Source organism: Geotrypetes seraphini, chromosome 11, assembly GCF_902459505.1.
Source record: "Geotrypetes seraphini chromosome 11, aGeoSer1.1, whole genome shotgun sequence".
In the NCBI taxonomy this organism is placed as follows: domain Eukaryota; kingdom Metazoa; phylum Chordata; class Amphibia; order Gymnophiona; family Dermophiidae; genus Geotrypetes; species Geotrypetes seraphini.
This window is the reverse complement of record NC_047094.1, coordinates 72314698-72341329: the sequence shown is the minus strand read 5'-3', so window position 1 is coordinate 72341329 and position 26632 is coordinate 72314698. Positions and strand designations below refer to the sequence as shown.

General features: G+C 46.6%; 1 protein-coding gene across 1 annotated transcript in view; it reads right to left on the bottom strand.

The window, feature by feature from the left end:
• Positions 1-5001: 5001 nt before the first annotated feature.
• The window catches only part of PLAUR (plasminogen activator, urokinase receptor), a 38731-nt gene continuing 17100 nt past the window's right edge, over positions 5002-26632 (bottom strand). Inside the window, exons 3-7 of the mRNA XM_033962886.1 lie at positions 17583-17735; positions 15653-15802; positions 12883-13032; positions 9972-10103; positions 5002-5407 (exon numbers count right to left, since the gene is read on the bottom strand). Coding sequence (XP_033818777.1) covers positions 5241-5407; positions 9972-10103; positions 12883-13032; positions 15653-15802; positions 17583-17735 — 752 coding nt within the window. The 3' untranslated portion in view covers positions 5002-5240. The remainder of the gene's footprint in view (positions 5408-9971; positions 10104-12882; positions 13033-15652; positions 15803-17582; positions 17736-26632) is intronic.

The following is a 26632-nucleotide window of genomic DNA, read 5'->3' as shown; positions in this document are numbered from 1 at the left end:
ATAGGGGCTCTGTGGATGACGTCACCCACATGTGAGAATATGCTGCCTGCTTGTCCTGGGATAATATGAATATACTCTAAAAACAAGTGGAAGGCGAAAAAAATTCTATTCAGCACTTTTGTCTCCATTAATTCAATAATGAAAAAACCACACATGATCTCTTAGACATATGACATATCTGAAAACATAAATAACTTATCTTAGACAGATCAGCAGATGTTCCATATTTCAGTTGTACTCCAAAATGGAGAAAAATAGATGAAAACGTGCCAAAAGTCCTTAACCAACTGGAAAAGAGTGGTGTCCGTGTGTTACCAGGTCCCAGTTAATTCACATAATAATTAGAAAGTGCAAGTGCATCAGTAAAAAATCCAAGTTCATCATTTGCATAAATTCATCATCCAATAAATATATAGTTGATGTGCAATCAGTCCATAGCAAGTTCAAGTCCCTAACTTAGGGTTACCAGATTTTTACTAAAAAAAAAAAAAAGAGGATGTGTGGCCCTGCCCTGTTCTGCCCTCGATCTCATCCCATTTCGTCCACAGCCCCACCAGTTCTACCCACAGCCCCACCTCATTCTGCCACCCAACCCCGGCCCCACCCAATCCTCATCTCAATGCGATGATGTCATATGCATGCGCGCATCGATATGATGTCGTCACATCCGTGCATGCACAGATGCCCTCCAGAAGTGGCCCTGCTTTATGTTGGTCATGAGAGAAATCTGTGGGTACACTGCCTGATATGATATTTCAATGTTCTCTGCGCAAGATTTACTGGGAAAGAGTTTGGAATACCATTTCTTCGATATTAATGATCCAAGAGCCGCTAAATTTCAAAATTGTTGCTTTAGGACAACAGGGCCTCACGCAACCCCTTTCGGAGCCCAATGCTTGCTTGCTTAACATACTAATGTTCTTGGCCATCAAAAACATTTTGCACTGTTGGAATAATCTATTCAAGGTAGAGTTCATGGCATGGTGGAACACTGTATGTATTACTAACAAATATGAAAGTGTAATTGCAGGAAAACATCGTTCCACAAGCACATTCCTCAAAATATGGAGCCCTGTTCAAACTTTTTGCACTTTAGACCATTGACAAACAGAATTTCATAATATATTGCTATTCTTAATTGATCTAGCTGATGATGCCTCTTGAAAGTTCCTTTATATTTTAATATGATTGCTGTGGATCATATGCCAACAATATATGTACTGGTCCCCCTTATTCATCTGATATATACATTCATCTGATATATACATACATAATGACTTGTACATATGATCTATTTCTTGTTTTATTTAATATCTATATTTGTATTTATTGTTTTGTACATATGATTTGTTTCTTGTTTTAATTAATATGTGTACATTTATCTTATAAAATTAATTTAAAAAAAAGAATTGGCTCCGAGCTTGAAAATTTTCAAAACCTGGATAAACTGCCAGGTTTTGAAAACCCATATGGACGCCTGGACAGTCCTCTAAAAAGAGAAGATATGTCTGGGTAAATCCGGACATTTAGTAACCCTACACTAACTGAGCTCAACAAAGAAGCCCAGGGTGGCTACAGGCAAGAGAGAGTGGCAAAGCCACTCTCCTCCCTTACTCTAGACTGCCTGGCATGCAAGAACTTGCTGCATGTTGGGTTTGCAGCTGTGCCCGCAGCCTTGTAAATGATCCCTGCATTATCTCAAGGTCGGTGTATCGCAAATGTGCTGCGGCAAGATCCCAGGTGTGCCGTGAGACGTCGGTGAGGAGATGCACTGGCGCTGACTGCTTACAGGGTATGCCTCTCGCCAGCGTCTCTCATCATCATACTTCTCTTCCTCAAGCACCCCCTCCCCCCTGGTGTAGGCTAAGGTCCCCGTCAGGAGGGCCTCCACGCATGCACAGATGTCTACGCGATGATGTCATGCATGCACATGATGTCATCACATCGACTTCCGTACATTTCCAGAAGCCCCAGCCCCGAGTTTAGTGTGCCACAGCTTCAAAAAGTTTGCAAGACACTGCCCTAGGTAGATGAATACAGTGGTAGAGGGAAGAGGCAGCTAGATAGGATCCTGTTGTGGCTTGTTGTGTGCACAAGAGAAGTTTGGGTTAATTCACCTGGAACAGTGGGCTTGCTTAAATTGTATTTTAGAGAAATGTGCCTCGGTAAGGAAGTGAGCAAGCTGTAACCTGATTTCCTGTTTTTTTCTTTTGGTGGAAGGGGTGGAGTAGGAGGAACTTTCAAAAGCTGTGTATTAATATTTTATGCAAAGAAAAATGAACCAAAATGGGTTCTAAAGTACTTTGCACCAACAGCTAAAGGAGTTCCTTTATTTGTTTGGATGGTATTTTACAGCAGGCTACAGAAGTGACAGTTTAATTATAAATGCAAATTTAATAATACAAAAAAAGCACAAAGGCATGAATGAGTTTATGAAGACCTCTGGTTCATAAATAATGTAATCTGTGGCTAAAAGAGGACAGCCACTTCTGATGTGCTATGAGGGGCTTCAATAATTTATCTACCTCAGTAGGAAAGAAAAGTTTTCAAAATAATTTTGTTTGGTTTTTCAGTATAGTCCCCTGATAGCTGCATACATAAGAACATAAGAATAGCCTTACTGGGTCCATCAAACCCAGTAGCCCATTCTCATGGTGGCTAATGACATATTGTAAGCAGCGTGAGAAAGCGAATGAATGAAACGTAGTTGTTAAGGCATTTCCCCTGTCCTGAGGAAGATACGAAACGCGTTGGTGGGACGTAGTGTAACAGCGACATCGCACTAACAAAGCTAAGTTATCTAGGGCAGTGTTCTTCAACCACCGGTCCATGGACCAGTGCCGGTCCACAGAAATTTCCTGCCGGTCCACAGGTCCAGCATGTGCATCAGGCCCAAAACAGTGTTCTTCAACCGCCGGTCCACGGTGCGATCGATGCGGCGTTATCTTCGAGCCAGCTCCCTCTTCCTAACTGATTCAGTGCACAAAGCCACGGGCAGTGGCTCCTACGGGCATCCTGCGCCTGAACCGGAAGCCTTCTCTCTGATATTGCAACATCAAAGGGAAGGCTTTCAGATGAGGCACGGGACGTGCAAGGTGCAATTAGTACTATTATGGGGGCGGAGTCTGGCCCACAACTTAGCCCCGTGTTCTTCAACCGCCGGTCCATGGACCGATGCCGGTCCACAGAATAATTCTTTTATTTCTGCCGGTCCATAGGTGTAAAAAGGTTGAAAAACACTGATCTAGGGGATAAGAAATGTTCAGTATATTACTTGAAAATGAATCATAAAGAATGATAAATTATTGAAATGACTGAGAAAATATATGGAAGAGATAAAAATTCAATGAACTGAGATTTTGGAAATGACTTTAAAGATATTAGCATATTTATTTATTTATTAAAGAGCACAGAAACAGTATGAAAAATTAGAATTAGAAACTGTGAAGACTATAAAAAAGAAAAAAAGAGATTAGAATAGAATAGAGGGCACATTTGGGTGAGCCAGTGACCAGTGCTGCCACATTGTACTGCAGGAACCAACAAGCAGACGAGTGGCGTTCTGAGATTCCCCTTGTGTCTTTTAAAAGTACAGTGGTGCCTCGCATAACGAACGCCTCACACAACGAACGCTGCACACAACGAACTTCATGTCTTGATTCACACAACGAACTTCGTTTCACACAACGAACTTCACACAACGAACTTCGTTTCACACAACGAACTTTGTTTCACACAACGAAGTCGCCCGAGCTGCCGATGTATTGCATCCTTCCGCGCAGGCAGTCGTTAGTCACTGCGCTTAACTGCCCTCTCTCACTGTATACAGTCGTCCTTTTAAGATAAACTCAATATTTTTTATATATCATGGCTTCTAAAAAAAGCAGGAAGGTGATTTCTGTTGAAATGAAACGGGAAATAATTAGAAGGAGTGAATGTGGGGTAAAACAGTGTGACCTCGTCAAAGAGTTTGGCCTCAGCAAGACCACCATTTTCACCATTTTGACAAATTTATCTTTTTTTATGTCATCTTAGCATATTTTATGCTGCAGAACGAATTATTTTTTTTAACATGTATTGTTATGGGAAAACGCGTTTCACATAACGAACTTTTCGCATAACAAACTTGCTCCTGGAACCAATTAAGTTCGTTGTGTGAGGCACCACTGTATTATAAGCTGCTTCATAAAGCATGATATAGATTTAAACAATAGTTTGAAAAATCTTTGATTGAATATAAAATGCACAGTCTGTGCACGTTCATTTCAAAATTGCCCCCTGATAAGCCCTTTAATGCTATGATAAGCACGAGTTAGTGCTTGCTGCAGCTTTGTAAAATGACCCCATGCTGAGCATTCTTTCCAACTGAGTGTGCACTTTTTTTCCTGATAATATGCGTGTTGTGTTCACGCATGCACAATGATGCATTGTTGGGGAAAGCGCATGCATTCTTTTGAAAATAATGCGCCCTTTTTCCAAATAGGACACACTCTTTTGAAAGAGTGGGCAGTACTACTGGCAAAACAAAGGGGAAAAGGTTCCAACCTAAACTGCAGTAAGAAACAACCGAGAGCAAACAAAACAGAACTGCAGATCTGTACAAGACGTAGGCAAAATTTATTGTGACAAAATAATTATATGCAAACCCTTTTACCAATCAAGGGACCCGACACGGTCCGTGTTTCGGACAAACCTTCGTCAGGAGTCCATGGTAAAAAAAGGGGAATAACAAAAAAAGTCGCAAAAAATTGTGGAGTAGCAGCAAAGTATAAGCGACGTCGAAATTCGCCACTGCAAAAAGCCGTTGCGACGTCGCTTATACTTTGCTGCTACTCCACAATTTTTTGCGACTTTTTTTGTTATTCCCCTTTTTTTACCACGGACCCCTGACGAAGGTTTGTCCGAAACACAGACCCTGTCGGGTCCCTTGATTGGTAAAAGGGTTTGCATATAATTATTTTGTCACAATAAATTTTGCCTACGTCTTGTACAGATCTGCAGTTCTGTTTTGTTTGCTCTCAGTACTACTGGCAAACAACAGAACATGACATTTCCCATATCATATCTATACCCCAGTATCCCAGGCAGTATCCTAACATGAGGCTGGGTGGGGCGAGAGGTTATTCCAACAGGATACTCTTCATCCATATAAAACTTCTGTTGGCTCAGTTCTAAGTGATGTGTGCAACTGTGTTTGGGGGTAAGGAGGGGGTAGTAGGTTAGCGGACAGGTTAATATGGTCAGTTCTTGGTTTTTGCCTCCTCGGTACTAATGCCCGCTTGGTTGCAAAGCGATCCGGAGCAGCAGCTTGTGCCACTCTTCACAGGAATCCGAAAGTCTGGATATGCTTCCTGGCAGAAGGACTCCGTAGCACAGCCTTTCATGATGATCTGGTTGGGTGTGTCGCCTGGGGTTGGGCAAAGAGAGAAAGCAGATTTTGTTAAACACTTATGTTAATACAAGTGGCGTAGCCACGGAAGGCCTTAGGGGCCTGAGCACCCCCCCACCACCGTACTTTATGGTCAGGACTCCTCCAAATCTGCAGCACCCTTCTAAATGGCTGGAGCAGATGCCAAAGCCCCACCAGCCAAAGAAATTTACAGCCTGGATTCTGTATATAGTGCTGCTATCGATGGCTGCCTAAAAAGCGGCCGCCGATCGCGTGTTAATCACGGGGTGGCGTTGAATACAGAATCATGCCTCCAGGTAAGATAGGCACTGGAAACGTAGGCCAGGGTTTTCCAGGCCTATATTTCCTGCACCTATCTATGCTGTGAATCGGGCCTACTTAGGTGCTTTCCAGCGCCTTTTATTGAGGCACTGGCAGGTGCTTGAACGTCGGGGGATTTCACCATTGCTAATGGCATTTGTTAATTAACTTTGTTGTTGCTAGGGCGGCTACAGGCGCCTGTTTTGGAACCGGTTATAGAATTTCCCTTTTATGGTTGGATTTTGTATAAGGCGCTGCTATCAGCAACCACCTAAAAAGCAGCCACCGATTACATGTCAGTCATGTGACGGCACCGTATACTGAATCACACCTCTGGGCAAGATAGGTGCCGGAAATGTAGGCCAGGGTTTCTGGGCCTACATTTCCAGTGCCTGTCCATGCCATGAATCGCACCTAAATCGGCACTTTCTGGTACCTAATACCACTTCCAGCGTTAGCCACGCCCATAGTAGCGTTAGGTGCTGGAAAGTGCCTATGTAGGCGCAATTTTGGCGCTTGAACATCAAGGTTTTTCATTGATTTTAATGGCATTTGTTAATTAGTTTAGAAGCCGGTAGGGCAGTTACTGGCGCCTATGTTTCGGCGCCAGTATAGAATTTCCCCTATAGTGCCTGAGCTGCTCCTCTTCAGCTTGTGCTGCTGCTGCAGTGTGCCTCCAGCCACCGATGTCAGGACTTCCTGAGCATGCTCAGTTCTTGCACAAACTGAGCATGCATGATGGAAAAATCCCATCATTGGCAGCTGAAGGCACACAGCTGACTTCCGCATTACAGCAGCAGCACAAAGTGGAGAGGAGTGGCTAGGGCACTTCATTTCTTTGATTGGCGAGGCTTTGATATCCCTGCCAGCAAAGGTATTTTAAGCACGCGCAGTGGAGGGAGGAGGAAATGTATTTGCCCTCCCCCAAAGTCTATCCCTGGCCCCCCCATAAATTGGAGGGCTGGCTACGCCCCTTGTTAATGTGTGTGTCACTACATGAGTCATTGTGGCCTAAATTCTACATGCAAATTCTAAGTTGTGCATGCAAATCGGTGTGCACAGCTGATTTGCACATGTAACTTAATTGTTTAACAACAATTGGCATCGATAATTGGCAATTAAGACCTAATTGATGCTAATTGGCACTATATAGAAGTTATTTGCACATCTTGGTAGGCACGTTCTCTAAAGTGGTGCATATCAATTCTTGTGTGCGAGTCTCAAAAGGGGGCATGGCCAGGAGAGAACAGGAGCAGATAGTGGGCATTGCTAAAAGACACACTGTTAAAGATTATGCCTAAGGTGACCATACGTCCCGTTTTGAACGGGACCGTCCCATTTTCAGACCCCCTGTCCCGTTGTCCCCACACACAGCTTTGGGATGCCAAAATGTCCCGTTTTCAGGGACAGCATCCCGAAGGTGTGCGCATGGACAACGGGACAGGTGATCGCTTCCTGTCCCTCCCTGCGCGCAAAAAAAAAAAAGCCTCTTTTTTTCTGGCCTCTTGCAGTGCTGAAGGGAGGGAAAGAAGGGCAGAGATAAGGGCTGAGTGACGAATGGTCTTCAATCCCTTTCAGTGCTGGTTGGTCAGAACATTTCCTGGGGCGGGGAGAGTCATAGAAGGGTCCGCCCTCTAGCTCTGATTGGGGGAGAAGAGAAAAGAAGGTGTCACTCTCAGCTCCTTCTGCTACTCATAGCTAGGGCGGGAGGAGGAACCAGGGCTGGATATGCAGCTGAGAAGATGGGCGCCCAATTTAAACCCACCCCCCCACCCTGTCTGCCGCTGTTCTCCTTCTTACCTTCCTGCTGCTGCTGGTAATCGTTGCTCAGAAGCCTTCTTCCTGTCAGTTCTGACGTCGGAGAGGACGTTCCGGGCCAGCCAGGCAGCGATTGGCTGGCTCAGAACGTCCTTTCCGACGTCAGAATTGACGTCGGGAAGAAGGCTTCTGGCCAGCGATTGCTAGCAGCAGCAGGGAGGTAAGGAGAGTAGCGGTGGCGGCGGGTGGGTGGGTGGGGGGTTTAAATCAGGCGCTGGAGGGAGGCTTTTTTTTTTTTTTACAGCGGCAGGGAGGGAAGGAGGTAGGTAGGCAGGCAGGTTAGCTTTGGGGGTGGGACAAAGTCTGGAAGGCAGTGTGGGGGGATCATGGGAAGGAAGCACTGGGGGGCACTAGGGACATGAGAAGGAGGCACTGGGGGGCACTAAGGACATGGGAAGAAGGCACTGGGGGCACTAAGGACATGGGAAGGAGGCACTGAGGGGCATTAAGGACATGGGAAGAAGGCACTGGGGGGCACTAAGGGCATGGGAAGAAGGCACTGGGGGGCACTAAGGACATGGGAAGGAGGCACTGGGGGCACTAAGGACATGGGAAGGAAGGAGGCAGGGAATAGAAAGGGACAATTGTTGGGCCTGAGTGCAGAAAGAAATGAAAGAAAGGATGCACAGTCAGAAGGAAATGCAACCAGAGACTCATGAAATCACCAGACAGCAAAGGTAGAAAAAATGATTTTATTTTCAATTTAGTGATCAAAATGTGTCAGTTTTGAGAATTTATATCTGCTGTCTATATTTTGCACTATATTTGTCTACTTTTTTTTTATAGTTACTAAGGGGACATTGCATATTTTAAAGTCATCTGCCTTGATATCTTTGAAACCCCCTTAAATATAAATGATAATTAACATTTTCTATGTGTATAGTCTGCTTTGTAGTTTTTTAAAAATTTTATGGTTACCATTATGAATTAATAAGATATTATGTGTGCATGAAAAATGAATGGAAGAAATTGGGGGCGGGGCTAGGGCAGGATTGGGGCGGAGCTAGGGTGGGATTGGGGTGGAGCTAGGGCGGGATTAGGGGCGGGACTGACAATTAATAGATGTCCCCTTTTGATGAAAAAAATAAATGGTCACCTGTTCCATGCACAATTTAGGCACAGGCATTTAGGCCTGATTTTCCATGGCCTAAATGGGTGGGCCTAAAAGTTATGCTGTGTATGGCCACTAAGCGCAATTCCATATATAGCGTGAGCCTTTTATAGAATCAATTTGAGCGCCGTGCTGATTGGTGCCAATTTTTTGGGGTGCAAAATATAGCATTTCGGCCTGTGTGCATAAATAGAAGCTCGACATTCAGAACATTCATGCATGAGCATATTGAGAGGAAATGCTGCCACCCTGTGGAACTGCTGTCTAATTGTGTTTGTGTGTGAAATCTGATTTAGGAGAAAGTTTGTTGGAGTCCCCTTTTAGCTTGACCCCTGTTGCAGCCTTAGGTCGAAATGTGGCTATGTTGGGTGCTTGAATTTAATAAACTGCATTTTTCGACGTTGTTTGGTCCGCTTCGTGTTCCTCCTGAAACGCCCCGTTTAGCTTTGGTTGTTCAGCGGCATTATGAAGGCCTAGGTCGTTTAGAAATACGTCCAAAACCCGTTTTTATTATTGGCACTTGGACGTATTTGGACAATGTTCGTCCAAGTGCTGACTTAGGCCTGTTTTTGGCCATTTTTCTCTTTCGATTATGAGCCCCTATATATATATACTGTATATATATAATCAATATTCAGCGAGACTTAGCCAACCAGGAACCTGGCAGGTTAAGTCCTGTTTGGCTAGCTATCTGCCAATATTCAGCGAGAGATAGACAGATAGCTCTCTCCCACTGAATCACTGAATATTGGGCTCACTGACCAGCCCTGTGATCGGCTATGTCATGTAACATAAGTGGTCACTGCCGATTTTTGCCTGGTCAGCTAAAGCACATGGCTAAAAGTCTGGTCTATCTTTTGCCATTAGCCTTAGCTGGTCAGCCAATGAAAATCAGCTTGACTGGCTAAATGCAAGCCACTGACCTTTGCCTTGGATATTCAATGCTGGTGACTCTGACACTGAATATCTGGGATCGCCACCAACCATGAGAGGCAGCTGAGCTGCCTCCCACAATTCAGTATCTGGCCCATATATATAAAATATGTGTTGAGACTAAAGTAATTTGAAAAGCAATAAAATCATATATCATGTTATAGTCCCTAATCTATTATACCTGATTCTGAAACTTATTATTAGAAGCAGGATATTAATCTAATTTTAAATTAAATTAAATGTGTATACATTGTCTCTCAGATTTATGCAGATTTACCTTATGAATACTCACTGTGGATTTTCTGAAAACCTGAGTGGCTGTGAGATCCCCAGGAGTCTCTGTTATAGGTTTTGGAGTCCTAAGATCTTGATTGGCAGGGTGAAGCTATAGTGTCATACCTGTGATATCCAAACATTGAGTCATAGCACCAGTGCACTTCATCCTCTTCACATGCCCTGGGGAGCAGCCCCCCTGCTTCGTGTCTGTACAGCTGTAACACTCCACACCATTTTCCTTCCCGGGCTCAGATTCTGCCAGTGGGAAAGAACAGAGAGAAGATAATATTAAGAAGATACGAGATGGACTTATTCACTTCTAGTGGCAGAAGCTCAAATTAAGGATCCCCAGAGCAGGAGGGAGCCACTTCAGAAGATACACAATTCAAAGAGCAAAGGACAGTGACTGGAACAAGTAACTACAACAGAGATGACAAACGGGTACAGTGAGACTAGGACCACAGTAACATCCAACAAGGTAGGAAGGGAGAGAAGGAGGAGTAGCCTAATGGTTATTATAATAGACTGAGTTCATGGGGAGCTGGGTTCAATTCCCACTACAGTTTCTTGTGACCCTGCGCAAGTTACTTAACTCTCTATTGCCCCGGGCACGAGAAACCAAACAGGATTATGAGCCACTAGGGACAGAGGAAGTACCTGCATATAAAGTGTATCATAGGCGTCAGAATGGGGGAGGCCACAGGGGCCATGGCCTCCCCAAAAATTCTCGGTTGTTTTTTGTTTTTTTCTTCTTCCATTTTTGCCCTCCCCTCCCGCCCTTCTCCCGGGTGACTTGTTTAAATCCTGTTGGGAGTCTACTGCACAGCCGCCGCACAGTGTCAGACAGCAGGCCTGCCCCGGAACCCTTCATTTTACTTCCGGGGGCAGGCCTGCTTGTGGAAGCTGCATGAAGCCGGGAGGAGGTGGGTGGGAGACTCGGGATCTCCTGGGCCCCTCCAAACGAAGCAGCGTTCCATTGCTTATGATGTGTATAGTGCTATATATGTCTAGTAGCACTATAGGTACAATTAGTAGTAGAAGGTCTTTGGCTATTTGTCTGGGTACCAGCAGCATAGCAAGGGGCGGTGGCACCCTGCATAACAATGCCATGTTCCTCTGCACTCTTCCCCGCCACAGCTTCCCCCCTGTATTCTTCCCCTACCGTGACCAGGAAGTGAAGTCAGAGGGAGAGCTGAAAATGGTGCAAGCAGCAGGTAAGAGATGCTGCTTTCTGCCTGTGATCATTTGAAGTAGGTGGGTGGGCGGAAAGGAGGTGAGGTGCCGGCATCCCCGCCAAGTTGGTGTCCAGGGCAGTCCATACCCTTGCCGCCCTTGCTACGCCATTGCTGAGTACTAATCCGTAATTCACACATCCAGTTGTTTTGAAACAATGGGTGAGGTGTTGTTTGAAAGAATTAAAACACAAATAATACAGGGAGCTTCATTCAACTAAGGTGATACTTATAAAATCTTCAACTCACATCACCTTAATGTCTAAACATAGAAACATAGAAAAAGACGGCAGATAAGGGCCGCGGCCCATCTAGTCGCGGCCCTAATGACCCTCCCCTATTTAGCTCTGTGAAGAGATCCCACGTGACGATCCCATTTCTTCTTAAAATCAGGCACGCTGCTTGCCTCGATCACCTGAAGTGGAAGTCTATTCCAGCGATCAACCACTCTTTCAGTGATAAAGTATTTCCTGGTGTCGCTGTGCAATTTCCCGCCCCTGATTTTCCATGGATGTCCTCTTGTCGCCGTCGGACCTTTGAAAAAGAAGATATCTTCTTCTACCTCGATACGGCCCGTGAGGTATTTGAACGTCTCGATCATGTCGCCCCTCTCTCTGCGTTCCTCGAGTGAGTATAGCCGTAATTTATCCAGCCGTTCCTCGTACGGGAGATCCTTGAGTCCCGAGACCATCCGGGCGGCCATTCGCTGGACTGACTCAAGCCTCAGTACATCCTTGCGGTAATGAGGCCTCCAGAATTGTATGCAGTATTCCAGATGGGGCCTCACCATGGATCTATACAACGGCATAATGACTTCAGGCTTGCGGCTGACGAAACTCCTACGTATACATCCTATGATCTGCCTAGCCTTAGATGAAGCCCGCTCCACTTGATTGGCAGTAAATTTCAAAAGTAGGTTTCTACGTGAACGCTCAGACCCATAACCAAACTCTAGTGAAAAATCACTTGCTTGAGCACCTAAAGTTAGGTGTTCAATGATGCTTAACTTGTGGCACATTCTATATAGATTACGTGACACCGTTGCTTCATAGTCTTCACTGGCTCCCTGTGTATTTTAGAGTTCAGTTTAAATGTGCTTGCATCATTTTTAAAATTCTTTATGATATCTTCACTCCCTTAGTTCCTTTATCCTTTGAATCTTTATAGATTCTCTTTTGCAAGGGGTGACCAACAACTTAAACTATCTTTTCCTTCCAGAAAAGGTATCAAAGGAGTTAAGATCTTTGGCCAATCTCTGATCTTTAAGTTTTCCCAATTTTGGAATAATCTTCCACTACTTTTAAGAAGCTCCGGCTCCCTTTCATTCTTTCGCAAGTCTTTGAAAACCATTTTGTTCACTAAGCACTTTGGAAATTAACTTTCTTTGATATCTTCTCCCTTATAGTCCTCATTTGCTTAAGCTAACTATTGTAAACCGAGTGGAGCTTTCCTGGTTTGAAGTCTTGGTATATAAAGCCAAGCATTAGATTAGATTAGGGGCCAATGTATAGAACTGCAGGCACTCTTGGAGGATTTGACGCACACACTAAGCTGCCTGTGCCTTGGATCTCCCAACCAGACTACCACACTAGTGCTTCTGTGGCAGATACAGGTTAAAGATCGACTTCTCCCTTTGAGGACTGGCTTGGGAAAGGCAGTGTCATTTTTTCAGTTTCCTCCAGTCAAACTGCTCACGCCAGCCTACAGACAGCTTTATCTAAGATAACAAAGACAGTAACAGATAAGATTTGGAATGGCTTTCTGTAAGGTTTCCATCCTGAAGATAAAGGGCAGCTACTCACCTGCAAACGTCCCAGAGTTGCATGAAGATCCTTTACAGCATCTCATGGCAGCAGAGTACGAGAGTGGCTGGAGACCATTGCTGAATGCTGCAAACCCCCCACAGGATGTAACATTCCCGCAGCCTTTCAGCATAATGCGTTTCTTTTCATCTGCAGGAAAGGGAAGTGAAAGGGGACCACACAGGTTAAATGTATGTATAGTATGGGTTCTCAGGCTTAGGGTTACCATATTTGTGAAGACAAAAAACGAGGACACATGACCATATCCTTGGCCCCACCCTACCCCCAGCCTCCCACAAACTGAGCCATATGCACGTGCCAGTAGATTTTTTAACACCCCCCTTATCTATATGAGTGTTTATCAAAACAGCTACAATACTATTTTATTCTAAAGTTAAAAAAATAAAAATAAAATATTTTTTACCTTTGTTGTCTCTGGTTTCTGCTTTCCTAATCTCTTCTCTCTCTCTTCCATCCGCTGTCTGCCTTCTCATCCCTTCCATCCAGCTGTGTCCCCTCTCTTCTTTTTACATGATTCATTCCAACTTCAACCCCTCTTCATTTTTATCTCTCCTTTCTCTGTTCCCCCTCCACCCATGCTCTGGCATGTTTCTCCTTTCCTTCCCTCCCCATTTCACCCCATCCCAAGGTCTGGCATCTCTGTCCCCTTTCCTTCCATCTCCCCCTCCCTTCTTCCTCTCCCCCCCCCCAATAGTTTGGCATCTCTCTCCTCTCCTTTCTACCCCCAGGTTTGGTATCTCAATCTCCTTCCCTTCCATCTCTCCCTCCAACTCCAACCTATGGTCTGGCATCTTTCTTTCCCTCTCCATACCAGTCATTTCCCCCCTCATTCTCTGGCATCTTTGTTCTCTCCATCCCTCCCCCTCCATCTAGCATCTCTTTCTCCTCACACTTCAATAACTGCACTATTTGCCCCCATCACCCTGGTGCATTGCTATCCCTTCTCTCAGCAGCACCCTCTTTTTTTCTTTCATCTACACCAAACCCAGCATCTCTCTTTGCCCCTCTCTCCATCTTTCTCTGCTGACCCCCTTCTAAACAGTAATCTCTCTCTCATGCCTTTGTTTCTCTCTCTCCCTCATCTGATCACTCCACCCTGCCCCCTCCCCTCTCCTTTCCTCCAGTCTCCCTACTAGTTCTGTTTCCTTCCTTCCTCCCCCTCTGAGCAGCATCTTATCCTGCAGGTCCAGTATTTCTCACTAGTCCCTCCCACGCGGTCTTCCACTCCTCAGACACATTGCTGGCAGCATCAGTGATTGAGACACCTGAACTCTTCTCTCTGCTGCAGCTTATCTGCATGAGAACAGGAAACTGCATCACAGAAAGTGGAACGAGGCTGAAAGAAGAGTTCAGAAGCCGCCTGGCAGTGGGTATCTCAATCAATGATCCTGCTAGCAATGAATCTGAGGTTTGGAAGACCGCGGAGCAGGGTGGGGGGGAGGGAGGGAAAGAGAGACTACAGAGGAAGTGCCGGGAGGACAGGAAACAAGACAGACTTTGGGGTGGGGGGGGGAGGATGGACATATTATGCTAACCCCAAAGGGTGGGTGGGCGGGCTTGGGGGCAGTTTATGTTTTTAAACCTGGACAGACAAGCACATTCTCCTAACTAAAAAAAACCAAAAACACCCGGATACCTGGACAGTCCTCTAAAAAGAAGGCATGCCTGGGAAACCCGGACGAATGGTAACCCTACTCAGACTCTGATTCTGGACTTGCACATTCAGATTGGGTTTTCAGAATGTAGGAAAAATTTGTGAGATTTTCTTGGTGCTATTTTGGTTAGTCTGTGGCCCTTTTCAACCAGAGTTTGCAATTCCTATAGTTCCTATGTCTCTGTCTTTCTTTGGTCTGTCTACAAAGAAATGTGTAATGAAGAAAAGACATGAATGTTCCCTACAAGTTAGGCTGAAACCTGAAGGTCGCTGGAACCTGTGGAGGTTAGGACTCCAAGAGATACTACAACCTCAGAATGTTTGTGGAAGATCCATAAACACAAGACAGATTACAAAATAGCTGTTTCTATTCAGACCATAATGATTAGCATTTTTTTTTTAATGCTGACCGCTGTGAGCAGAATTAGCCCTGAATATTCCCTGCTAGGCCATTTTGTGACCAGACCTGCAATGGGCAGGAAAAGTGGGCACTGTGGACTTTGAGGTAGGCCTGAAGAGGCCTATGTGGGTGGGGTGGTTTGGGGGACTTGGGGCATTTTATTTCTTCAGAGTGAGAGAGGGGAGATTTGGGACCTGGGGGTAGGATTGGGAAACCCCAATGCTATTACCACTAGCTAACTGGGCACTAACCAATATTCAGACCACTGCCAGGTTAGCTTGGTGGCTGAAGTTAGGACAGCTGTTTTGTTGAATGTGGCTGCTAACTGGTTAAGTCCCAGCTCGTCCTAGGCCCACTCAAGCAGTGCCCATGGACTGGCCCGGCATTACTCAAACAGTGCAAAGGTGGTCTGTGATGATATTCAGTGGCACTGTCTAGTTAAGTGCCACTTAATATTAGCGCTTAGGTGGCCAGATTGGATTTAACTGGGCAGGAGCCTCTGCTGTCTTACTAAATCTTTTGTACTATCAGGGTGGTATGTTTACTGCATCATCAACTATCCCACAAATGGAATGTTTCAGTCCCCCTCACCCCCTAACTCTCTGTCAAAGTATAATAAAGCTTATTAGGATATTCAGAGCGACAGTATCCTTTTCTCCCTTGGAACAGAATTAGAGGATACTGAAGAAGCATACTTCCTGTCAGAGCACCCTCAATAGAGATCTCCATGCACTGGGTCTGCTCCCCATTGCACCTCACAGTAGGTAACTGGTCACCATTGCAGCTGGCAGGGTTTCCATTGCATACGAAGCACTGGATTCCATGGTCCTTAGTAGAACTGCCATCTGAAATGGAAGAAAGACAAGAACATGAATTTGGGCAGAAAATAATGATAGAGGCAATAATGTGGAGTGGCCAAAGCTGCTGCTTCTGTTGGCCACTGCCTGGGGTGTAGGCCCTGAAAGGGAGAGGGGTGCAATCCTCCCCTCAAAGCTTCTTTCTAATGAGTTCATGCTATTTCCTGTTAGGAAAAGACAGACAGATGAGAATTTGTAGTCGTGTAATATGAACAGGGCTACCAGATTTCATCTGTAAAAAAAAAAGAGGACACCTGACCCAGCTCCATTTTGCCTCAGCCCTACCCTCACACAAATGTTGTCTCTTCTTCCCCAAGCTCAGGGCTTTCAAAACCTGGACAAACTGCTGAGTTTTGGCAATCCCCCGGGCACATACACGGTCCACTAAAAAAAGGACATATCCAGGTTTTCCCAGACATCTTGTAACCCTACATATGAATCCCACCCAGTATGAGAACTTTCTGGAATCTCATCAAAATTGAAAGATGGAGAAAAAAGACTTCAGACTGCAATGGCAGCACTATATTGGGGGGGGGGGGGGATGAAAACTCATCCACTTTCCACAAGTATAATCATTGATCAAAACAAAGTCCCCTGATTTTCCACAACCTGCTTCAGGAAATGTCCATCACAACGCACAGATTCTCTGATTATACATGTTGGCAGCTGATGGCAATTTTTCCCAGTAGAGTATGGGGCTAATTTTCAAAAGAGAAAAATGTCCAAAAAGTGGCATAAAGGGACAGACCTGTAGCATAGTGAAGGGAAGGGAGTGGACTGCCACAGGCACCATATTCATCGTGGCGCGGGCACTTCTCCTCCTCGTCAACCCCCTGCATACCTCTTGAAATGTTCGCTGGTGCAAGCAGCATCTTAAGAATACGCTATTAAAAAGTGATAATAAACCTCAACAATCATTTAAACTATCATTCCTTCACAAGTTTAGATTGTATTTCATTAAATGCTATACCATCTGCTATGTCTTTGGCATAATTTTTGAGGCTAAAGTCAATAATTTGAGAACTACTATTGTATCAAATAACACTGACACAGCTGGTTTCTGGAAATGAAAATCTGCAATTACAGTCAAAATGTAGTAAATTTGAATCCTGTTCTTTATTCCAACTCTCCAAAATATTTAATGGCATTACAAAAGTTTGTACTTTACATGACCCAATGCCGAAATCATGGATGGGTATGGATAAACATTGTTTACTGCCTTTTGTTTTACAAATGGTCAAGTTAATTTATTTTGGCTATTCTGAAATCTGATAAGCTTGATACTACAAATGTAGAGAACTATCGACCAATTTCAAATCTTTGTTTATTGGCTAAGATAACAGAACAAATTGTTCTCAGACTACGACGGGAACTCATGGCAGCCATTTTCTATGAGTGATCTGCACGAGGCAGGAGCATAGGAAGATTGTTCCTGTCCCACAAGCCCGCTTGACCACCAGGTAAGGTCTGGGATGCTGGGAGGGAGGTGGGGAAGGTCCGGAATTAGCTTTTTTAAAAAAAAGAAAATAAAAATAAAAAATTGCGATAACTGGATCCGCGGATACTGAAACCACAGATTCAGAGGGAGAAGTGCACAACTATCTCTCAGGGATAGGGTTACCAGATTTTACATTTGTAAAATCCAGACCCCCTAGACCTGCTCAAAAGGAGGACATGTCCGGGAAAATACTGACATCTGGAAATTCTGCTCAGGGAGGCAGAGAATCCTCACATCATTAAGCATCCAATGAGGCACAGCGATTCTTACCAGGAATCAGGTCTGAGTTGCATAGTTCCTTGTTACAGCACTGAATAGTTTCGTAAACCTGTACAATTTTCTTGTCTGTCGTTGTGGTCTTGTTACAGGTTGTCTCATTTCCTGCCAAGCAACCCTTGACCAGGATTTCAAAATGCAGTTTACCTAGAAGCAAAAAAAGAAAGAAAGAAAAAAAAAAAAAAGGATGATAATGTTTACAATGTTAAATATCCTATCTTGAAGAGGTAGATGTAAGTTTGAAAGACTGATAGTTATGGGAAGAGTCACCACTGGATATGTCATAAGAACATAAGAATAGTCTTACTGGGTCAGACCAATGATCCATCAAGCCCAGTAGCCCATTCTCATGGTGGCCAATCCAGGTCACTAGTACCTGGCCAAAACCTAAGGAGTAGCAATATAGCACAGTTACTTACCGTAACAGGTGTTATCCAGGGACAGCAGGCAGATATTCTTTACGCATGGGTGACGTCACCGACGGAGCCCTCGGTACGGACCTTTTTAACTAGAAAGTTCTAGTTGGCCGCACCGCGCGTGCGCGAGTGCCTTCCCGCCCGACGGAGGAGAGCGTGGTCCCCAGTTAGGATAAGCCAGCTAAGAAGCCAACCCGGGGAGGAGGGTGGGATGTAAGAATATCTGCCTGCTGTCCCTGGATAACACCTGTTACGGTAAGTAACTGTGCTTTATCCCAGGACAAGCAGGCAGCATATTCTTTACGCATGGGTGACCTCCAAGCTAACAGAGAGGGAGGAGGGATGGTTGGCCATTAGGAAAATAAATTTTGTAACACAGATTGGCCGAAGTGTCCATCCCGTCTGGAGAAGGCATCCAGACAGTAGTGAGTAGTGAACGTGTGAACTGAGGACCAAGTGGCAGCCTTGCAGATTTCCTCGATGGGCGTGGAACGGAGGAAAGCTACAGAAGCAGCCATAGCTCTGACCCTGTGGGCCGTGACAGCACCTTCCAGTGAGAGACCGGCCCGAGCATAACAGAACGCAATACAGGCAGCAAGCCAATTGGAAAGCGTCCGTTTGGAGACAGGACGACCTAGACGGTTAGGGTCGAAGGACAAAAAGAGCTGAGGAGATGAGCGATGAGCCCTGGTTCGGTCAAGGTAGTAGGCAAGGGCACGCTTACAATCCAGCGTGTGCAACGCCTGTTCCCCAGGATGAGAATGGGGTTTAGGGAAAAAGACGGGCAACACAATGGACTGGTTAAGGTGAAAAGCTGAGACCATCTTGGGAAGGAATTTAGGATGGGTACGCAGAACCACCTTGTCATGGTGAAAAACAGTGAATGGTGGATCGGCGACCAGTGCATGCAGCTCACTAACCCTCCTGGCAGAGGTGATGGCAATGAGGAAAAGCACCTTCCAGGTAAGAAATTTGAGCGAAGTTGTGGCAAGAGGCTCAAACGGAGGCTTCATGAGCGCCGATAAAACCACATTCAGGTCCCAGATGACAGGAGGAGGCTTCAGAGGTGGTTTGACATTGAAGAGGCCTCTCATGAACCGGGAAACCAGTGGATGAGCCGTGAGAGGTTTTCCGAGGATAGGCTCATGAAACGCAGTGATGGCACTGAGGTGGACTCTGATGGAGGTAGATTTGAGGCCAGCATTGGACAGCGAGAGCAAATATTCCAGTACAGTTTCCACCGCTAAAGAGGTGGGATTGTGATGATGTCGTAGACACCAAGAGGAGAACCTGGTCCTCTTCTGATGGTAACATTGGAGGGTGGCCGGTTTCCTGGAGGCGTCCAAAATGAGACGGACAGGCTGAGATAGATTCTCAGGAGAGGTCAGCCCGAGAGAAACCAAGCTGTCAGGTGGAGCGAAGACAGATTGGGATGTAGTAGAGACTGATGCTGCTGTGTAAGCAGAGTAGGATATACAGGAAGAGGAATGGGCTCCCTGGAGCTGAGCTGGAGCAGGAGGGAGAACCAGTGTTGGCGAGGCCACCGAGGAGCGATGAGAATCATGGTGGCCCTGTCCCTGCGGAGTTTGGACAAGGTCCGCAACATCAGAGGAAGTGGAGGAAAGGCATAAAGGAACCAATCTCTCCAGTCGAGCAGGAATGCATCTGGGGCCAGGCGATGAGGAGAGAAGAGTCTGGAACAGAATTGGGGCAGCTGATGGTTGTGAGGTGCTGCAAAGAGGTCCACCTGCGGAGTGCCCCAGCGAGCAAAGACGGAGTGGAGTGTTGAAGGGTCCAGCGTCCACTTGTGAGGTTGAAGGATGCGGCTGAGATTGTCGGCCAGGGAGTTCTGTTCGCCCTGGATATAGACAGCCTTGAGGAAGAGATTGCGGGCCATGGCCCAGGTCCAGATGCGTAGAGCCTCCAGACAAAGGAGGCGAGATCCGGTGCCGCCTTGTTTGTTTATGTAGTACATGGCGACTTGATTGTCTGTGCACAGGAGAAGAATCTGAGGGCAGAGAAGATGCTGGAAAGCCTTGAGGGCGTAGAACATGGCTCTGAGTTCCAGGAAATTGATATGATGTTGACGCTCCTGTGGGGTCCAAAGTCCCTGGGTGCGTAGATCTCCTAGGTGAGCTCCCCACGCATAGGGGGAGGCATCCGTGGTGATGATCATGGAGTGAGGGGGTAGATGAAAGAGTAGACCCCTGGAAAGATTTGAGGAGTTCAATCACCATTGAAGAGATTGCTGAAGAGACGATGTCACAGAGATGGGATGAGAAAGAAGATCTGTAGTCTGTGACCATTGGTTGGCGAGAGTCCATTGAGGTGTTCTGAGGTGGAGACGTGCCAGAGGAAGGACATGGACTGTCGAGGCCATGTGACCCAGGAGGATCATCATCTGTCGGGCAGGAATGGAGGGATGCATGAGCACCTGACGACAGAGATGGAGCAGGGTCCGCTGACGATCGGAGGGGAGAAATGCCCTCATTAGTGTGGTGTCCAGAACTGCTCCGATGAATTGAAGTCGCTGGGTGGGAAGCATTTGCGACTTGGGGTAGTTGATCTCGAACCCCAGGAGGTGGAGGAGAGAGATGGTGTGATGAGTAGCTTGTAGCACAAGTTGAGACGTAGGTGCTTTCACCAACCAATCGTCCAAGTAGGGGAACACTTGGAGGTTGTGAGACCTGAGGAAGGCCGCTACCACAATAAGGCACTTGGTGAATACCCTGGGTGATGAAGCGAGGCCAAAGGGTAGCACTTTGTACTGATAGTGGCGGTGTTGTACCTGGAACCGCAGGTAGCGGCGTGAATTCGGATTGATTGGGATGTGAGTGTAGGCCTCCTTGAGGTCCAGGGAACATAGCCAGTCGTGTTGAGAAAGAAGAGGATAAAGCGTGGCAAGGGAGAGCATTCTGAATTTTTCCTTGACGAGATACTTGTTGAGGTCCCTGAGATCGAGAATGGGACGGAGGTCTCCCGTCTTCTTGGGAACCAGGAAGTAGCGGGAGTAGAATCCCTGACCCCTTTGTTCCGGAGGTACTTCTTCGATGGCATTGAGAAGAAGGAGGGATTGAACCTCCCTCAGGAGGAGGGGGGCTTGGGAGGAGTGAGAAGCAGACTCTACGGGAGGGTTGTCCAGTGGAAGAGTCTGGAAGTTGAGAGAGTAGCCGTGGTGGATGATGTTGAGGACCCACTGGTCCGATGTGATGACCTCCCAATGGCTGAAGAATATGAGGAGACGACCTCCGATTGGTTGTGGAAGAGGTAGCGAAGGTGGAAGACTGGCTATGCCCTGGAGAGAAGAGTCAAAAGGGCTGAGAAGGTTTAGCAGGAGGAAGAGGCTTGTTGGGTTGACTGGACTGAGAACGAGCCTGTGCCTGATGTTGGTGCTGCCGGGGCCGCCGAGGTTGTTGGGAAGGCGGATTGAGTGGCCTGGCTGAGAACCTATGCTGATAGGAGGATTGAGGCCTGTAAGGTCGGGCAGGCGGAGCCTTTTTCTTGGGTTTAATCAGGGTGTCCCACCTGGTTTCATGTGCAGAGAGCTTCTGGGTGGTGGAATCCAGGGACTCTCCAAAAAGTTCATCTCCAAGACAGGGGGCGTTGGCCAGACGATCTTGGTGGTTAATGTCCAAATCTGAGACTCTCAGCCAGGCCAGGCGGCGCATGGCTACAGCCATGGCAGAGGCACGGGAGGTGAGCTCGAAGGAGTCATAGATAGAGCGGACCATAAATTTTCTCAACTGAAGGAGACCAGAGATATGCTGTTGAAAAAGTGGAACCTTTCTCTCCGGAAGATACTTCTGGAGGGCGGACAGCTGTTGAACCAAGTGTTTCATGTAAAATGAAAAATGGAAGGAATAATTGTTCGCCCTGTTGGCCAGCATGGCATTCTGATAGAGCCTCTTGCCAAACTTGTCCATGGTTTTACCCTCTCTGCCAGGAGGGGTGGAGGCATAGACACTGGAGCCCTGAGTCTTCTTTAAGGTGGATTCAACAAGAAGAGACTCATGAGGCAATTGGGACTTATCGAACCCTGGAATTGGGATAACACGATAGAGGTTATCCAATTTGCAGGGGGCCCCAGGTACTGTAAGGGGGTTCTCCCAATTTTTGTAGAAAGTCTCCCGTAGGATGTCGTGTACGGGCAACTTAAGAAACTCCTTAGGAGGTTGTTCAAAATCCAGAGCCTCCAGAAAGGCTTGGGATTTTTTGGAGTCTGACTCCAGAGGGAGAGATAAAGCTGCTGACATCTCCCTGAGGAACTTTGAGAAGGAGGATTGCTCAGGTTTAGAGGTGGTATCGGGTGCTGAGGGATCCTCATCGGATGAGGAGAGATCCTCCTCGGTACCGGGGGGGGGACTCTTCCCATAAGTCTGGGTCCCGGACTTCTGGGTGCGCATGCCGAGACACCGGGGTGGAAGGTTCGGTATGGTGAGTCTTGGATAAAGATTTCCCAGAGCGCACCGAAACGGTACCGGGAGAAGAGGACCGGCGCCGATCCCGGTCCCGGGAAGAATGGTGCCCCGCCCGGTCCCGAGGTGGATCCGTAGTGGTATGGGAGTGAACCACAGGATGGGCATGAAGTTGTTCAGCCGAAAGAATCGGCATGGAGGTATTAATTGGTGCTGATGGGCAGTGTTCCCGCTAAGCTGCGCTGGTGTGCGCTGGCGCACAAAATGTTACATCGCAGCGCACAAGTTTCACGTCACAGCGCACACTCGAGCGGAGGTGAGAGGAAGCGGCGGCGGTCTGCCCTGATCGCCTAAGATGCAGCAGCGGCGGCTCCTTTCATGATCCCCGTAAATTACGGGGATGCCGCCGCTGCTGCATCTTAGGCGATCAGGGCAGACCGCCGCCGCTTCCTCTCACCTCCGCTCGAGTGTGCGCTGTGACGTGAAACTTGTGCGCTGCGATGTAACATTTTGTGCGCCAGCGCACGCCAGCGCAGCTTAGCGGGAACACTGCAGATGGGGTGGATACCGGTGGCTCGGTACGGGGCTCGGGCCGGTCTGGTACCGAAAGGAGCGGTGCCAGGATAGTAGGTAACAGGTGCTGGAGTTGGTGTTGCAGCTGTTCCTGTAGTTGAGATTGGAGGATGGCCGCAATTCGGTCATCCAGGGGTGGCACCGGAACCGCTTTCTTTTGCTTCGGTTCCTTAGGTGCCGCTCCACGCCCCGGCGATGAGGAGGCCGATGACGAGGCACTCACCGAAATCGGGGCGGAGCGTTTTCGGGGTCGGCGCGAGGCCGGCAAGGTCGGTGTCGCCACTGTGGCTGGTGGACGCTCGAGGGAAGGGGGAGGCTTCTTAGCCGGCTTACCTGGCGCCAGCGGCGCCGATGTGGGGTCGGGCGGTGTCGAAGTAGGCGGTGTCGATTTTGATGGTACCGCTGTCGATGCCGAGGAGTCCATCGCCGACCCGGTGCCGAACAAAAGATTTTGTTGGATTTGACGATTCTTGAGTGTTCGCTTTTTAAGAGTGGCACAGCGGGTGCAGGAGTCCGCCCGATGCTCCGGCCCCAAACACTGCAAACACCAATTGTGTGGGTCAGTGAGGGAGATCGGGCGTGCACACCGCTGGCACTTCTTAAAACCGGCTTGCGGGGGCATGAAGAGAAAAACAGCCTCCGCAAAATCGAACCCCGAGGCCTGTATAATGGCAACAGGCCCCGCCGGGGCAAAGACGAAAAAAGGGTAAAAATAATAAAGTTTTTTTTTTTTTTTTTTAATAAAGCAAAGAAAAAGAAACCCGAAGGTAAAATGAAAAGAAAATGGAAGAAATTTTGCGAGCAGGAAGGCAAAAAAGTGAGTTCAACGGCCGTTGAAAAAACACATGCGTCTTCTTCGCTCCGCGGAAACGAAGAAACTGGGGACCACGCTCTCCTCCGTCGGGCGGGAAGGCACTCGCGCATGCGCGGTGTGGCCAACTAGAACTTTCTAGTTAAAAAGGTCCGTACCGAGGGCTCCGTCGGTGACGTCACCCATGCGTAAAGAATATGCTGCCTGCTTGTCCTGGGATAATCCATGCTACTGATCCAGGGCAAGCAGTGTTCAAACAATATTGCAGAAAGATTCATGGTGATGCCCAAAAGGGTGTCATCATTGATGATACGTTGAAACCCTCTGCTCCGTGTGCAGCAGCAGATAAGAAAGCAAATATCTGTAGCATGTTAGAAATTATTGGGAAAAGAAGGGAGAATAAAAGTGAGAATAATATACTGCCTTTGTATCACTCTATAGTACAACTTTGAATATTAGATGAAATTCTATAAATGGCATGGAAAATTGGGCGCCAATAAAATTCAGCACTCTGTACTATCCTATAAAGGGCACTCCAGGATGAGTGGTCTTTATAAAATAATGTTGAGTGCTGAATTCTTCACTCAGCTTTGGGCACAAGGGCTTTTGCCAGCTGAAACCTGATGTAAATTGGGTGCAGATCCCCACTATTCTGTAACACAGCATGCATCTTTTGTGAATGTCCCGACCTATCCATGCCCCTCCCAGGGACACACCCCCTTTTGAGTTGCAAATAATCCAATTTAGGCACCCATTGTTACATTCAGATCATAGTTCAAATCATAGTTAGCATGATAACTCCAATAATTAAATCTTTGTAACCCATTAACTAATTATTTTGGGCACCAATCTGGGATTTGGGGCAGCCGCATTTGGACAACCTTTATAGAATTTGGGGAATTATATGCCATTTTGGTCACTGTATCTCGAAAAAGGTATAGCAGAATTAGCAAAGGTACAGAGGAGTGGCAACCAAAATGATAAAGGGGGTTGAATGACTTCCCTATAAGGAAAGGCTAAATTGTTGGGGCTTGTCAGCTTAGAGAAGATATGGCTGAGGGGGAATATGATAGAGGTCTATAAAATTTTCAATGGAGTGGAACCAGTAGACATAAATCATTTATTTACTCTTTCCAAAAGTACATGGACAAAGGGGTATGCAATGAAGTTGCTAAGTCAGTGGTTCTCAAACCTGCTTGGGGTCCCCCAGTCAGTTGGGTTTTCAGGAGATCCTTAATGAATATTCATGAGAGAGATTTGCATGCATTGAAGGCAGTGCATGCAAATCTCTGTTATATTCATTGTGGATATCCTGAAAACTAGACTGGATGGGGGTCCTCCAGGACAGGTTAGAGAACCACTGCACTACATAGTACATTTAGAACAAACTGGAGAAAATATTTCCCCACCAACATGTGTGATTAAACTCTGGAATTTGTTCCCAGAAAATGTGGTAAGATTAGTTAGTGTTGCAGATTTTAAAAAAGATTTGAACAAGCTCCTAAAAAAAAGTCCATATACCATTAGTAAAGTAGACTGAGAGAAAATCCACTATTTATTCTAGGAATAAGTAACAAGAAACCAATTTTACTCTTTTGGGATTAACAGGTACTTGTGACTTGGATTGGCCACTGTTGGAAGCAGGTTACTGGACTTGATGGACCTTTAGTCTGTCCCTGTGTATCAATACATATGTTCTTATGCTTTGAATTAATCTCCTCCTTTGGACTGAGTTGAAGGAACATTTCTGAATGTTTTCAGTAGCTTCTTTGAAGCAGGACCTGTCACTGCAGCTGTGTCGGCATGTTTGTTTCAGTGCAGCCAGCACAGCGCAAGACTCTCCCTGCAAGTATTTTTGGCATTCAAGACTTCTGTACATCTAAATACTTGCAAGGAGAAGTCTGTCAACTCACCTTCTTGCGTGTCTGTTCGGGGGGGGGGGGGCATCCCTCCACAGCTCTGCTCCCTCCCAACTGTCGTAACATCTTATAACAGAAGGGAGATTTTAGTTGCTTGCAGCTGTTTGAAAGGGGGGGGGCCCCCATAACTCACCTCCCTCTGCGGATGTTAAGGGATGTTGGGAGCACCTCTCACAGTTCTGCTGCCTCCTGCAGGTTAGCTCACTCCCTCTTGACTGTCCTGAGGTCTTATAGCAGTAGGGAGATCTGGGCTGCCCCAGGCGATGCCTGTGAGAGAGGAGGGAAGACAGGATAGGCTTCCTCTCAGTCACTGCCCGGAGCAGCCCACATCTCCCTTCTGCTAGAAGACCTCAGGGCAGTCAGGAGGGACTTGATCATGTAGGAGGGAGCAGAGCTGCTGAGTGAGCCCCTGCTTCCCACCCTCCGAACAGCAGCAGAGGAAGGTGAATTGCAAGGGGGAGCAACCCCCAAACAGATTTTTCCATGTATGTATTTGGGCATACAGAAGTCCTGTACTGCAAAAATACTTACAAGAAGTCCTGCCCTGTGTTGAAATAGATGTGCCAACATAGCCAGGCTCCTAGAACCTAAACTGGTGTAAGGAACTATTAACAGCAGACTCAAGAGTCAGAGTCAAAAATAATCAGAAGAACATTTAGCATGCACTATTTTTCCTGATAGTCTGAATAACTGCAAGATCTCTATTCAAAACTATATGCTCAGCTTTAGAGAGTCTTAATTGATAGAACAATCACTTTTTGATTCACCTGTGGCTCTCATATAGATAATTTCATGTAGCGGTTTAATTGATCCTCAGAAATACCACCTCGGACTCCTGTAATTCATAGTCCTAGGCTTTAAGTATTAAATCCTCACCGGACCATAATAATTTCATAGTAATTCAATTTAA